The 14,694-nt window shown below is 41.2% G+C and overlaps 1 protein-coding gene across 1 annotated transcript; it reads left to right on the top strand.

Annotated features, from left to right (window-relative positions):
• The first annotated feature begins 3,862 nt into the window (after positions 1 to 3,862).
• ACTA2 (actin alpha 2, smooth muscle) lies at positions 3,863 to 14,653 on the top strand. The gene is made up of 9 exons (XM_054205075.1): positions 3,863 to 3,975; positions 6,571 to 6,742; positions 8,434 to 8,562; positions 9,881 to 9,991; positions 10,472 to 10,556; positions 10,648 to 10,809; positions 11,059 to 11,250; positions 12,225 to 12,406; positions 13,195 to 14,653. Exons 2-9 carry the CDS (start codon positions 6,614 to 6,616, stop codon positions 13,336 to 13,338), a joined length of 1,134 nt encoding a protein of 377 aa, XP_054061050.1. The 5' UTR covers positions 3,863 to 3,975; positions 6,571 to 6,613; the 3' UTR covers positions 13,339 to 14,653.
• Positions 14,654 to 14,694: the final 41 nt, after the last annotated feature.

The raw sequence follows: 14,694 nt of genomic DNA, 5'->3' as shown, positions 1-14,694 counted from the left end.
TCATAGAGAAAGCTAGTCTGTGGGTCTGACAGCTTGTGGTTGATCTGACACTTTACAGATGCATACTGTGTGACAGCTGCAATGAATCAGGTTATTAGAGGGACTTTTGGCTCCCTAAAGCTTATTTATTCCTGCCTTTCTCAAAAGGGGGTGGGGAAGTGTGAAGCCTATCAATGAGATAGAGGAGAGGGCCAGAAGCCAGACAAACCAAAACATTTAGAGATTCTGCTAATGCTACGAAGATGAAAGGAATCCCCAAATAAAAAGGAGCCAGAGACATATTTAGCAGAGCCTCATTCCTCAACAGCCAATTGGATGTAGGCAGGAAGGTCTCCACGCACATCTGAGAAGTTGTTTTCCCTTATAAAGTAATGGCTTGTAATGTTATGAGTAAGGAGGTTACTTTATTCCCAGTTTTCTATAGTAGTTGGGATAAGATTGCAGCTTCTGCCCTCCTTTACCAAAAAAGTATGGCATCTACGAAACAGAGCGTGGCCTCTGAGCTGGCATTCCTCAGGCCAGCTGAAGCCCATTTCGTAGGCGTGGTGGCCATACAGCTCCTGCTGCCATGGAGTCACAAACACATTTTCTGTCCATACAACAATCTGCACAAATTACTGAAAACCAAAAAGTTTGTTTTAAGGAACATGTAGCTAAGAGTTTCTCCTGGTATCTTGAAGGATGCTTGGGAGCTTTGATAATATTACTATAAAGAGAGCAGGGAAAACGGCACGAAAGAAAGAGGCAAAATTACTTTTTCTGCTTATTTTCCTTTCTCTGATCATACTCAGGACATGCTCCTGTGATGGAGATTGCAAAAGGGTTTAGCATGGACAAACAGGGAATTTCTCAGGGGAAGCCAGATTAAAACCATAGCTTTTGGCTGAGGATACAATGAAAGAACTAGAACCTCAGGGTATAGACACAGTGGGCAAATTAATTGTGCTGCGGCAGTTTCTATACAAATGAGCGGGATAAGTACTGACAGATAGGCAGCAGAAAGTGGTGATGGAAGTAGCCTCTGGAGGGGAAGCTAAGCTACTTTCAGGAATGGTGTTGTGTTCTTTTTCTTGCAAAAAATTATATATATTTGGGCTGAGCTGGTACGTGTCCATAGAAGAAGGTTCAGAGGTTTGATCCCCAGCATTTAGGCTTGGTTCTCAGAAGATCTGTTCTGTTCAGTTCTCTTTAGGTTCTTATTCCTGTCTCATGCCAAACACATTCTCCCCTTCTCCCCTGCCTCTCTGGCAATGACCTATGTTGCTGAGAAGAAAGGAGTAAACTACTAATGTCATTTTTTCCCCATGTGTTTTATCTGCAGTAATATCTGTGTGATTATAACTCGAGCATGAAATCACTAAAAAGAAAAGACCCTTGAGCCGGACTGACCTAATTTCCTTGCATAGTTCACCTGTTTGCCTGCCTTCCTTCCTGCCCTGGGACATTCCATAACGTAACACCCCAGAGACGAGCTGCCTGCTGAGCCCTGGCTCTCCATTGTGTGCTGGAGGCATGGTTGTGCAGTGTCTCTACGTTTTTGCTGTGCTGTTCCTGTGTATCCGTCACTGCTGCTCAGTCAGTCTCTGGGCTTCTAGTCTCTAACAAATATCCTTCATATGGTGGATCCCTCCAAACAACTGCTGTTTCCTCTTTATTGCTGTATCAACAACTGCCTGCTCTGAATGAGACTCTGTGTCAGCACCCTGAAAGCTGGTATTCCCACCTCTTTGGTGCCCATGAGAGGCAAGGTTTTGTGTGATCCCCACCCAAATAACCATTCCTCATAGCAGGCAAGGGGCTGCTGCTGCCATTGTTGCCACCACCAGTAATTGTAGTACACACCAGGCTAAGTTTACAGGAACTGCAATGAAGCTTAACAGGGATACAAAGGTGTCTGTTTTATCTGCGTGGCCACTGTCTCCTCTAATATCCACAGAGGCCTCTTGTAGAAGACTGTTGCCTGTATTTCTAGCTACGCTGCGGTGCAGTGTGAATGGTGTACCAGTTTTATTGAAGCGTTGTTTACCTGGCTCTGCAATCTCATATGTGCTTTATACACTACAGCATCACCACCAGTAGGCTTTTTTGGGAATGTGAGCCCCGTCTCATTAAGGTGAAGAGTTTGAATTCTTTTGGATCTCTGTCCCAGTCTTGATATGTCCAAGGAGAAGTAGTAGATGATGCTTCTGAAAACCTTGGATTATGTTTCCTCTAATCTAGGAGTTAATTGATGTTTGTAACAAAATCAGACATGATACTGTGGTGAAGGGTTCTGCTGTGTGAAATACGAGTTCCCTGATCTAATACCATATGATCTATGTGAGGAATGTAATTTTTCTCAGCAGTGTTTTTGAGTGTTGTTTGAAAACAAAGAATTTGGTTTTGGCTGTCCTGTAAGTGTCAGTTGGAGATACGCAAAAAAGAATCTGTTTATATCTCCTGTTGTAGGTTGCTTACCTTGTTGGGTTTTTTCCTTTTTTTTTTTTTTTTTAATATATCCTATCTTTTGCCTCGATGCTGGAAGTGAAATAATAAATAGCTTTTGCATGGCTCATGTTCCAGCACTTGTTAGCTTCTGTTTCTGACCCTCAAAGGCAGCTACATTCCTTAAAAGTTCCTTTCCTTAAAAGCTAAATTCTTTTGGCCTTCAATCCATAATTCTGCCTATCTGCTGTCTCTACTAGTGGCCTAATGCTTATGATCTCTACATCAGAAAAACTGCCGCTTTGGTTGTATGGGAGATTTTCTTGCATTAAGACTATGCAATTAGGCACCAAACACACGATGCTCCTCCCGATTGTAACAAGACTCACAAGGCACAGATCTCACTGGGATTCTCACATTTTTCTTGGCTTGTGTGTGTAGAGCAGTTTTGAATTAGTAATGGTTTAGCACTGGAGTACCAGATGCTGATTTCTGTCTTTGGTACAAACTTACTGACAAAATATTGTTGACTACGAAAGGGCTGCTTTTTTAGAATCACCCTGTCCAGAGAACAGCTGGCTATAGCTGTAAAAATCCAGTCCTGTGCTGAAAATAACTTGTACAGTGAGAACCCTTGCTTTATTTGCTAAAAATATGTCCAACAGAAAAGCTAGATGGGGGTTATAAAATTTAACAACTTTATTATGAACAATTTGAGATGGGTTTATGACAGTCCAGACTCATGGCCATCAGTGGAGTAAGGCTAGGGCCAAGTTTGCCCACGGGTCCTAGGGTTTGGAAAATAAGCTGACAGAGAAACAGAATGGATTCTAACCCACCACAGTCCAGAGGGGATGGTAACAATCTTTTAACAGAACATTTTCACAACCTTCAAAGACTTAACTGTGAACCCTATACGACAGCAGGTACTTTCTTCATTACCTTTAAGCCTATGGGCAATATTTAGCATACAAGGAAAATGCTGAGCTTTTAAAGAGACTTTGTAGCAAAAGTCAGCAGCTATTCAGCTTGCCAGAAATATTCTCATTGTTTTTGTCAAAATCTTTAATGAAAGCAAAGCATTTCTTTAAAAACGCCTTCGCTATTATAAATGACTGTTCTTCCAATTTATCTCTGTGCTTCTTGGATTGTTACTATGGAGGCCTGGACCTCTCTTGTTTGAACACATGCTCCTCCTGCCAGAGGGTGTCTATTGCGGGCACACTCCGTCTCTCTGTACTTTAGCAACTCTGCTGAAGTTTTAAAGTGTTTATCTTGCACAGCTGAAAGTCTCCTCCTGTTTCATGAGCTCTACGCTGGAATGCAGTGGAAGAGACCCAGGGCCTGTGGCCACCCGGATTAGAGGTTTTTGTAATAAGGTCCCTATATGGTTTTGTTGGAGACTTCAGCTCTGTCTCTGTCTGTCTCTGCTCCTTGTTTGGGAGACTGGTGGGAGGAGAAGAGCTGAAGGGGCTATATAACTAACCTCCGAGCTTTCAGATACAGAGTGCACCATCCCAGAACAGCTATCCCCAGCCAAGCACTGTCAGGGTAAGTGGCACTGAACCAATAGCATGATTTACAGATTGCTGGAGGACTCCAATTAAATAATGTCAAATGGAAGCTATTCAGGAGGATGTACTGCTGTGCTGCAGTTTGCTTAAGCAAACTTACTTATTAGGATCGAATTGATAAAATGCTTGTAATATCTATACTGTGTTGTGTTTATTTTATAGCGCTTCTGAAAGGGAAAGAAAAGTGCTACCTGATGATTTTGTTGATTCCACCAGCACTCCAGCAATTGTATAAAGACACAGTCTGTGTAATGCCACAGCTGGAATTACAGCTATATTCATGTTTAGATGAACCTGCGTGACCTTGGGATGTTAGTTTGGGATAGAACAGAATTTCTGAAGGGGTATATAGTAGCGTTTCTCAGCAGATTTGCTCCAGTGCTGTTAACTCAATGTAAGGTCATGTGAGTGTTTTGGGGAATGTGACTGTAAGAAGAGCTGGAAGTGTGCAAATTAGCAGTGTCTAATAGGATACAATGAGGATGCGTGTGTATTCATCCTTGTCTCTATGTATATGTAACTACTGTTCTGTAAAATGCCAAATATTCCATTAAGGAACAGGCTACACACAGTATTTCTTGTGGGGCTGGAGTTCTCTTAATAGCTGCTTGTGGAGATTGGTGAGGTGATTGGTTATCTTTAGATGTAAAGCAAGTAGAAGAAAGAGGCTAAATACTGTACTATTACTTGGGAGAAAAATCTCCTTTCTTCCACAGTGCTGAGTGACATTTGGTGCTGTAAGATGTTGCTACTGCATGCCATGGCAGTCCTGAGCTGTAACTCACTGGTTGGCAGCCGAGCACCCTGCCTGAAATCATTCAGCTTTGATTTTTCAACTTTTTGTGCTTTATTACTAAATATGGTTTTCATTTAGAGTCCACTAAGCTCAGAAATGTAGCCTTTCCTGCCCCTTTCTTTCCCCTCCCCCAAGTGATTTTTGGCATTGCATTAGCTGCATGGGTTTGAGCAAACCCCCTGACCTTGAACTCTGTTCCAAAAACAGACGGTTGAAAAGCCTATTTCCTAATTAGGAAATGGTTTGTCTAAAGCAGTCTGTTCATTCATGTTAGGTAACAATTGTACTCCATTCAGTAAATGTTTGAATATAAAGAGCCTGTTTTCCCAGGAGTTTAATAAATACAAAAATTGCAGCCTACTTTCCTTTCCCAATAATAATGATAAAATATCTGGAGTACATCAAGTTAGGATTTCCCTGTCCTTGTCTTCTCCTGGGAGCTGTGCCCACGCAGCCTGCGGGAGCGGGACTGCAGCTGTGTCTCAGGGCTGACTGGCTGGGGAGGGATGGAGGATCTCAAATGAAGGATTTGGGAGAGCTGTCTGTGCTTGTTCCATGTGTGTTGTAGAGGCTAAACAGATTGTGGGCTCCTTTGCTCATCAGCCATGGCTCTCACTGACCCCATTCCCACTTCGTCCTGCACTTCCAATATTCCTGTGGCAGAAGGTTTCGAAGACTGCGTGCGGAGCCAGCTGGTCTGTGGATGACAGCTGTCTCCTTTAGCTGTTAACACGTTGCAATTTGTTGAACTCTGCATGGAAGCCCAGGCTCAGAGTGAGCCAAGTGATTCCCTACCACGCTATAAATTGTGAGCAAATAGTTCTTCTTGAGTCCTGGTATTCAGGGCTTGTTTCTGTAATTGACTTTAATACAAAGCCTTCAAAGCATTTTTATTACCCATATTATCTTCCCGTTGCCAGAGGAGGAAAACAGTTTCTTTTTACTGAGACAAGGAGCCAATTACTCTGCCACTCTACAAACACAGTTTATTAGCTGCTTTGAAATAATGATAGAGCATACACTATGGCCGGTTTTTAAAACACATACTGTCCCTGACTTCATTTTAAAGGTGGGTTATTTTTTTGGAGTGACTGGGGGAGGCCTGGAAAGGTGCTGCTTTCCCCCCCCCCCTTTAATTGGGAACAAGTTTTCTCTTTTAAAAGGTTAAATGTAAACTTTATTGGCCATCCTCACTCAGTAGGTTAATATCTTCATCAGGAAAACACTCCTGGTGCATGCATAGCATTTAATGTTAGTTTTTGGGAAGCCCAAGACTGAATGGGGGAGGCTGATGTGCTCTTACCTTTGACAGCTGTCCACATGTGCCAGGATTTTGTCAGGGTGATAGGAAAGCAGGGGAAGTTGTGCTGAATCCGACGCAAAAGGATCTTTGTTTTTGCAGCTGTCAGTCCAGCCTTCTCTTTTATCTCCTGCCTATCCCCAGCCGTGGATTTCTGTGACCAAATTTAGATAAACATTTGCTGCTCCCTGGTCTGTCTGCCCATGCCGCAGGACTGGAAGTCTCCTCTGGAATCCCCTGGATAATCTCTAGTGCATACTGCCCTCCGGCAGATGTGGTTGAAACCTCTCACGCTTTCCAAAGGAAGCCCATTCCCTCATATGTCCCTGCAGGCCTTGTGATTGCCAAACTGGTGCCATACCTCTCTTTGCTGGTGCTGGTTGCTTTCATACAGCCGTCTCAAGGGTTCAAGGGTGGGTCTGCTACCTACTCACTGGTTGTGTTTTTTTAAAAATTCTTTCCTGCTGTTTTCATAGGGCTATTTTCTGTCTGGAGGACCTGAAGACATTGACGTAGAAGATGTGTGAGGAAGAGGACAGCACTGCCCTTGTTTGTGACAACGGGTCAGGGCTCTGTAAAGCCGGCTTCGCAGGTGATGATGCTCCAAGAGCAGTTTTCCCTTCCATTGTGGGTCGTCCCAGGCACCAGGTAATGGACTGCTTTGGTTATTCTGTACTGGGCTTATTGAAGGCTTTGCTGTCCTGTCCCCAGCCCTCTACCCTAGAGCTACCTTTTCCTGTGGCTGGGGCTAGCCCAGCCCTGGGTGATGTGTGTAACACAGAATTTCTAGGCAAAATGAGTCCAGCAGTGCACTCACCTGAGTCAAAGAGGGTCTTTTGCCTTGTGGAAGGAATCCTAAAACTTTTTACTCTCTTCTGTGCCCTCTTTTCCCTACTCCTTAATTTTGGATCACACAGAGAACTTGGTGAGTAAAGCTAGTTTAAAAAAAAAAAAAAAAAACAAAAAAAGCCCAACATAGAAGTGTCTGGTGATGTGTGGAAAACTAAAGGAGAAAGAAGTTTTCTTCCTATTACCCTTCCTGACTTTATTCATTTAGTTATATCACAAATGGGCACCTCTCTAGGGTTGAGTTTGTTTAGCTTCAAGTTTTACATTTGAATATATGATACATTCCACTTGATTTTAATAGTTTGCAAAATACATTTATTATTATCTGAGCTGTTAAATATAGAGAGTTTCTGAGCCAGCTCATCACTAGCATGAACTAGAGCAGCTTGGCTAGGCCACAACAAACTAATCCACCTAATCAGCAGATCCACCTAATTGCTTGTATGCCATCTGAGGCCCTGGTGAAGTGGAAAGAGGTAAACTGGTTGTAAGATGCGGCAATTTACATACCCAGCAAATGCATTTTAAGTTCTTCAGGGCTGGAGAAATGTCTACGTTTCAGTATAGCAGCTAGGGCTGGAGGTCTAATTGAGGCCTCTGGGCATTACCATAATTAAAAAAATATATTCAAATCCCAGCTTCTGTAGATAGTGTGAACGGTATTAATTGCTCAAAAACAAGCCATACAGTCGCAGTGGAAACAAATACAGATTTCTAGAACTTTTCATCCTGATCATGTATCACAGGTAGTATTAGCCCCTGAAGGAAGGATCATCCCATCAAAAATTGCAAATCCAGGTTACCTATTTTAAAGACAGAGAGTTAGAGATGCCAAAGTTTGAAGTCTGTAATGACTAAGTTCTGAGAAGACTATTATGCACTGAAAGCATCCTACTATACACTATTTTTTCCCAGTATTTCTGACTTTAACATAGAGACTAGTGTATATCCAGAGTATTTTCCAGCTTCTGGTCCATGGACCGTTTCTACAGGAACCATGAAAATACCTAACAAGAAGCCTGGACCAGTAGATTTGAATTGTCTGTCTCTAATGAAAGTATTATGGCGTTCAAAAAGAAGAATAAAAAATGTTGAAATTTAAGCTTTGGGAAATGTGTGTATTGCTCTCTCTTGACCCTTAGATGGCACAAGATCACTTTCTACTTTTACTCTAATTTATTATAGTTTAGCAGACAGTTCATCCCTAAACAATAACGAACATTAAAACAACCCTATTTTTCCACTTTATCTTGATGCATTTAACATTGTACTTGTTGTGTTTACTTAAACTGTAGTGGAAACATGATCTCCAGAGATTTAAGTGAACTAAACATTTAATTTTGGCAATTAAAGACCAATGAGTAATTCGCCATTCGTAAAGTATTTTGTAACTAGTATAACTGGCAACTGGATTTATTTCACAGCTAATGTTATATCTACTTTGTGACACCTTTCCCCGAGAGACTAATTCCATTTGTGTTATTTTATAGGGTGTGATGGTCGGTATGGGTCAAAAAGACAGCTATGTAGGGGACGAGGCTCAAAGCAAGAGAGGAATCCTGACCTTGAAATACCCCATAGAACACGGCATCATTACAAACTGGGATGACATGGAGAAGGTATTTCAGCTTTGAAAAGTTGACGTGTATCACTGGTAAACAGAACTACTTGAACCAAATGTTTACAGAATACCCATTAAATTTTAGATGAAAGCATTATGCTATCAAGTTCAATGAGAAACTTGTTAACAGCAAAGGTTAACTTGCATCTAAAGCTGAAGTATTACTAGGAGTACATCAAAATAGTTATTGGGAGTTCTTTTACTCCAATGTGGTCTATAAATCTTTGCTAATTACTGGAGTTGGGGGGAAGGAAAGAAAAGGAATATCCTCAATTTGCTAGTAAGGAAATGGAATTTAAGAAGGTATCTGTTTGCAAAAATGCAAAGCGTGTATGTAATTCTGATGTGAAGGGCACTGTTTACACACATACTTTTTAATGTTTGGAAGATTAGCAATATTGCAGTGCAATGCATCCATTTCAGAGCCAGTATTTGGATGAAAGGCTTCCAGAACCATGTTTATAGTCATAGTCTGTATGGTTGATATAATTTCTAAGATGGTATCTCTGTTTAATATTGTGCTATGGAAATAGGGCTATTTGGAACAGTCAGGACATCACAACACACTTCAAATGTGTGGAGCCACACAGGACTTACTGACTTCATAGCATTGTATGTTTTACTTGGAAACAAAACCTTTCAGATGCTTAACTTATCAACCGGTCCCTAATCACCACCAGCTTGAAAACAAGCTTAGAAAAAACTTCTTGGCCTTTAGAAAGTCTCTGGTGGTTTTACTTCTTATTGGTGTATTAACGTCCTCATTGCAGTCCACTCGGCCTCGGGTTTTTATAGCTGGTAGGAATGAGTTGTGTAGAGGTGTTAAACACAAGTTGACTTTCAGGTTCATAAACCATTTGCCTTCCTTTCTTTCTATGAATTCTTAGGCTGGCTTCTACAAATACAAAGATGAAACTGTCTTCAAGGGACCCATTACCTATTGAACTCTATTATATAAGTTTGCATACGTTCTAGACTTGTTCTGGAACTGTTTCACTTTCAATCATTATTGAAATAGCATTGCTGGAACCAAGTTTGTCATGCTCTGTCTCTTCTACTGGAAGAATAACATATTTACTTTAATTAACTTATGTGTCCTTAAAATAAGTCGTATATTACTAGCAGTAAAACCTGAGGATAGTGCTTTTCTTTCTACAGTTACTTTGGTAATCTCTATGGAGGCAATAAGAACAACTGTATGAGAAACATTACTAGCCTATCTCTAGGGCTGTAAGCAGAGTGCTGGAGCACAATACCTGTCTGGAAGTGATTCTGAACTGATGTTTCTTTCCTTTGGTTTCTCCCATTGTCCTCAGATCTGGCATCACTCTTTCTATAATGAACTCCGTGTTGCACCCGAAGAACACCCAACTCTGCTGACTGAAGCACCACTGAATCCCAAAGCCAACCGAGAGAAAATGACCCAGGTAAGCTCTCACTAAAGCTATGGAATTCCAACTTTGTGAATTCAACAAGAAGTGAACTTCATTATTTCAGTTAGTCATGCTGCCCAGTAGTCTATCTCTCTTAGTTACGGAAGATGGAAAGTGCACAGTGACCACTATGCATATTATTACATTTAGTTTAGCAAAATCAGTGTATCCGCTTTGAATGCGAGTACTTCAGTCTATCCAAGCTTTATGCCATCTTAATCTGTTTTATGCCCAGGTCTATTACAAAATCATCTTTACTATGTGCATGCATCTATATTCATAAATTAAAGATACAGGCCAGATTCAGGGAGATGTCTTATAGGACAATTATTTTTCGATTTAGATTTTGTATCTTCATTCCTTGTTATCAGCAACCATCAAGAAACATGAAAATCTTCTGCCTCTCTTTCAGTAAATTGCTTCAACTTAGCTAAAACCTCTAGTGTTAAGGCAATTATTTTAATTGAATTTCAGATTATGTTCGAGACTTTCAATGTGCCAGCCATGTATGTAGCTATTCAAGCCGTTCTGTCCCTCTATGCTTCTGGACGTACCACAGGTAAGCCTCTGGGGAACATGACACAGATATTTGAAATAGTTTAATGTGTTGATGTGCACCTGGAAATGAATCGTGTGTTATCTCCTCAAAGGGATTGTGCTTGACTCTGGGGATGGTGTCACCCACAATGTGCCGATTTATGAAGGCTACGCCCTGCCCCACGCCATCATGCGTCTGGATCTGGCTGGCCGCGACCTGACAGACTACCTCATGAAAATCCTGACGGAACGCGGCTACTCCTTTGTGACCACTGGTAAGGACATGCTGCTGACTGAGGAGGAGCGTTGTTTAATGCGCATCGTTTCTAGTGGCCTTAGAGGGACTGGCAGTGGTTCTGCAGTTGAATAGACACAAGAAGGAATTTAACAGAAAAGTCCCCTACAAGACTAGCAAAGGAGTTGTTTAAAAAATGGGGCGGGTATTGGTGGATGAAAGGGAACAACCTGTCAACATGCCTGGGTCCTTCCTGAATGCCATTCTAAAGATTGAATCCTCTTGACAGCGGAGCGTGAAATTGTCCGTGACATCAAGGAGAAGCTGTGTTACGTGGCCCTGGACTTTGAAAATGAGATGGCCACTGCTGCCTCTTCCTCCTCTCTGGAAAAAAGCTATGAGCTTCCTGATGGTCAGGTGATCACTATTGGAAACGAACGCTTCCGCTGCCCAGAGACCCTCTTCCAGCCATCTTTCATTGGTGAGTCAAATGATTGTTCTGCCTTGGTGAACTGCACTTAAATATCAAGTCCCTGTTCTGTTTTGATTGTGTCCTGTTGCTAACTCACTCACGCCTATACACAGCTATGTCCTAGCACCCATTATAAAATAATCTTTTAGAACAGCACTGTTGATACGGTGGGAGGAACTTCATGTCAAACAATAAGGCAAAGTGCTTTCCCAAAATAAACCCCAAATGTTTATTCCTGGCTTCTGGCATTGGGCCCATGCTGTTTTGTACGTTGTGCAGATGTCTACTATGAGAAGTATGTCTGCAAAGCCGCTTTTCTAAGTCTGAGGACTGTAGCTTGAACGTGCTTGCAGGGAGGTGGTGTTGGGGGGAAACACTATTTTATTTTTCAAAAAGACTGCTCCAAATCCTGAATCCGTGGTCCATCATATTTCCAGAGCAAAGCCAACACAACACATGCTAGTCAACAGCCATGAAGGCAGACTTGCGACAAGGTCCCACAGAAATCCGTCGTCAGTTCTGCCAATTGATAGGATTTAAGCTCAGAAATGGATGAAGTAGTTGCATACTTAGAGGTATTAGGACATGCTTTGACTGTTCTCTCTCTCAGCTGGCTCAATTTTAAAAAAAAAAAAAAAAGGAAAGAAGAAAAAGAAAAAAAGAAAACAAAATTATTCCAAGACCTTATAAGGAATTCTTAGGACATTTGAGATGCTTGCAAAAGCCTAGTGGAAACTTTATTATTCCACACCCCCAGCTTTCTTTTTAAGGAGGAGTTGTGTGCGTAAGGGAGAGAGGAGGACTGAACACCAAGGAATTCCTAAGCAAATAATTTAGGCAGCCGCAGAACGGCTTTCCAGATTTCCACAGCTCTGAAGACCAATGTCTTCCAGACACTAAAGCTCATGCTGTCAGTTCTGTGTTAACAATTTTAAGTCTCTGTAAGGAGTTGCTTCCTCGGTGTTCTTCTGTGTCTTCCTCAGGCATGGAGTCCGCTGGCATTCACGAAACCACTTACAACAGCATCATGAAGTGCGATATAGACATCAGAAAGGATCTTTACGCTAACAACGTGCTGTCCGGAGGCACTACAATGTACCCGGGTATTGCAGACAGGATGCAGAAGGAAATAACTGCTCTGGCTCCCAGCACTATGAAGATCAAGGTATGGCGCAATTACTTGTAGGCTATTTGAGTTGGCATGTACAGAGTCCTCAAAAATCTGATGAAACATAGTAGCACTTTACCAAGTAAGTGTTTTGTACGTATTTTGAATCATGTCTGTACCTTCTAGCAAATAATCAGTCTGGTAACTTTGTTGCTGGAAGAAGAGAGCCTTCTCTCCTCTCCTTTCTTTTTTCATGGTGAATTTTGCAAACTGCCTGAATATGGCCAAAGAAGAGTAGCGGGGACCCAGCAGCATATATTTTCTGCGGGGGCTATATATGAGCTTCTTCAGCCCTCTTTGGCTGATGGAGAGGGGAGAGAGGAAATGCTAGTTTTGTACTTGGCCTACAAGTTCAGAAAAGAAAGAGTCTCTGACAACCCATCTTCCTTCTGCTGCTTCAAGTCTTCAGCTCCTTGCTTTGCAAGTATTTTGTCAGCTATACCAGTAAGACTGTTCCATAGGTCACTCGTTTTCCCAAACCGTCCTGGGCTATCATTATATGTTTCCAGAGCAATTATCTCCCCTTTTTCTCATATGCAGTCATGAGTAGACAAATGCACTGCTCTCACTGGGCAGGCTGACTCAGGCAGAGAAAGTGAGGGTTTAGACTCAGACTTAAATAACAGCTTTTTAACTTTACTGCTTGCACCAATGGCTAACTGTAATGCCAGGGATGACACCAGCACATAGATACAGTGTATTTTATGTATTTATGTATTTATGTATAATGTATTTTATTCATTCACAGTGTACAGTGGTGCTTAATGCTTTCATTTCTTAAACAGATCATTGCTCCTCCTGAACGTAAGTACTCCGTCTGGATTGGAGGCTCTATTCTTGCCTCCCTGTCTACTTTCCAGCAGATGTGGATCAGCAAACAGGAATATGATGAAGCTGGCCCGTCCATTGTTCACCGCAAATGCTTTTAAATTGCTTTATCTTTATATGTCTCCTTAGTGTATTACTGTGAATGTATTCCGGAAAATACATTCTTATTTCATTCTTTCATTCCAGAAATCCTTCATCGTAATGGCTCTAGTTAATTGGATACTATGTATTTTTTTGGAATAAATTTTAAATATGCTATGAAATTGCCGCTCCTATTTAAAAAGGAAAAACCAACATGTATCTGTGGAGGTACCATTACGGCTGGTTTGAAGCTCCATCTTGTGACATAAATTTGTTACTACGCTATACTGAGCTTAGTAGAAAAAGCGGTACCTTTTGCTCAGTGATACCGATGCTAGAAAACGCTCAGCTATCAGGCTGCATGTTATCAAAGTTTAGCCTCAGAAAACATTTTAGTCTGCAAACAGAACCAGTCTTGATTTTTTCAAAGTCCTGGTCAGTACCAAAGGAGCATCGCATCTGTTCGGTATCAGGATGAGCTCATGCACTCTGCTTTCCATTTGCTCTATCCAGAAACATTATTTATCCACATCACTCTTAATTCACAGCTGTCATGCTGGAAAAGCTACTTTCTTACGATGTGTGGCCCAGAGGTGTACGGTGGGTACTACAACAATTCTATGTGTTTTCTTTAAAGAAACAAAACTTGTTCCTTTGGGAGCATATCTAAACACTAATATTAGATTGAATATATGACTTTCCTATCATATGCCTTCAGAACGAGTGCAGCCTATTATTTTTATGTTGTGATTTCTGGCAAGGTCTAAAGGGTAATTAAGCTGGCTTAATACACTTTCTTTTCAGAACTGTTTTTTTTCGGGGGGGGGTAATGTAATCAAAGTAGAAAAAATAATTTAGACTATTTTCTTTTTTGTGATTTTTCTGATTCCTTTTATAGTCTTAAATACATCAAAACTGAAATTCAACTAGAAATATATGCATAGAAGCTGAAGCCAGTAATACTGTCTTAAAAGTATATATATGAATAAAGAATTCACTGAGGCATACCTGGAAAAGGTCAGTTCTAAGGAACTTGCTGCAATCTGTATTCATTAGAGTTCAGGATAAAGGATGCTATTTATTTTTGTTACCTATTTTCCTGTCTAAACTCAATAGTTTACCTCACTTGCCTGTTACTTGTTATCTTTCAAACTGTAAGCTCTTTGCAACAGCACCTGTTATTTACCATGTCTGAGTAACCCCTGGGTTCCGGATCTTGTCCAGCTTCTGACTGTTAGCACATGTTCCAAACTTTTTTGTACTAACCTTATTATTTAAAGTATAGGTCATCTAGATTCTTGGAACAGGTACTAAATAAACTCTTGTAAGAGCAAATAGCTTTGTATTGTTCTTCCTTCTAACTCTATCTAGACTTT

Source organism: Rissa tridactyla, chromosome 6 (assembly GCF_028500815.1).
Source record: "Rissa tridactyla isolate bRisTri1 chromosome 6, bRisTri1.patW.cur.20221130, whole genome shotgun sequence".
NCBI classification, from domain to species: Eukaryota; Metazoa; Chordata; class Aves; order Charadriiformes; family Laridae; genus Rissa; species Rissa tridactyla.
This window is presented reverse-complemented; position numbering and strand designations above follow the sequence as displayed.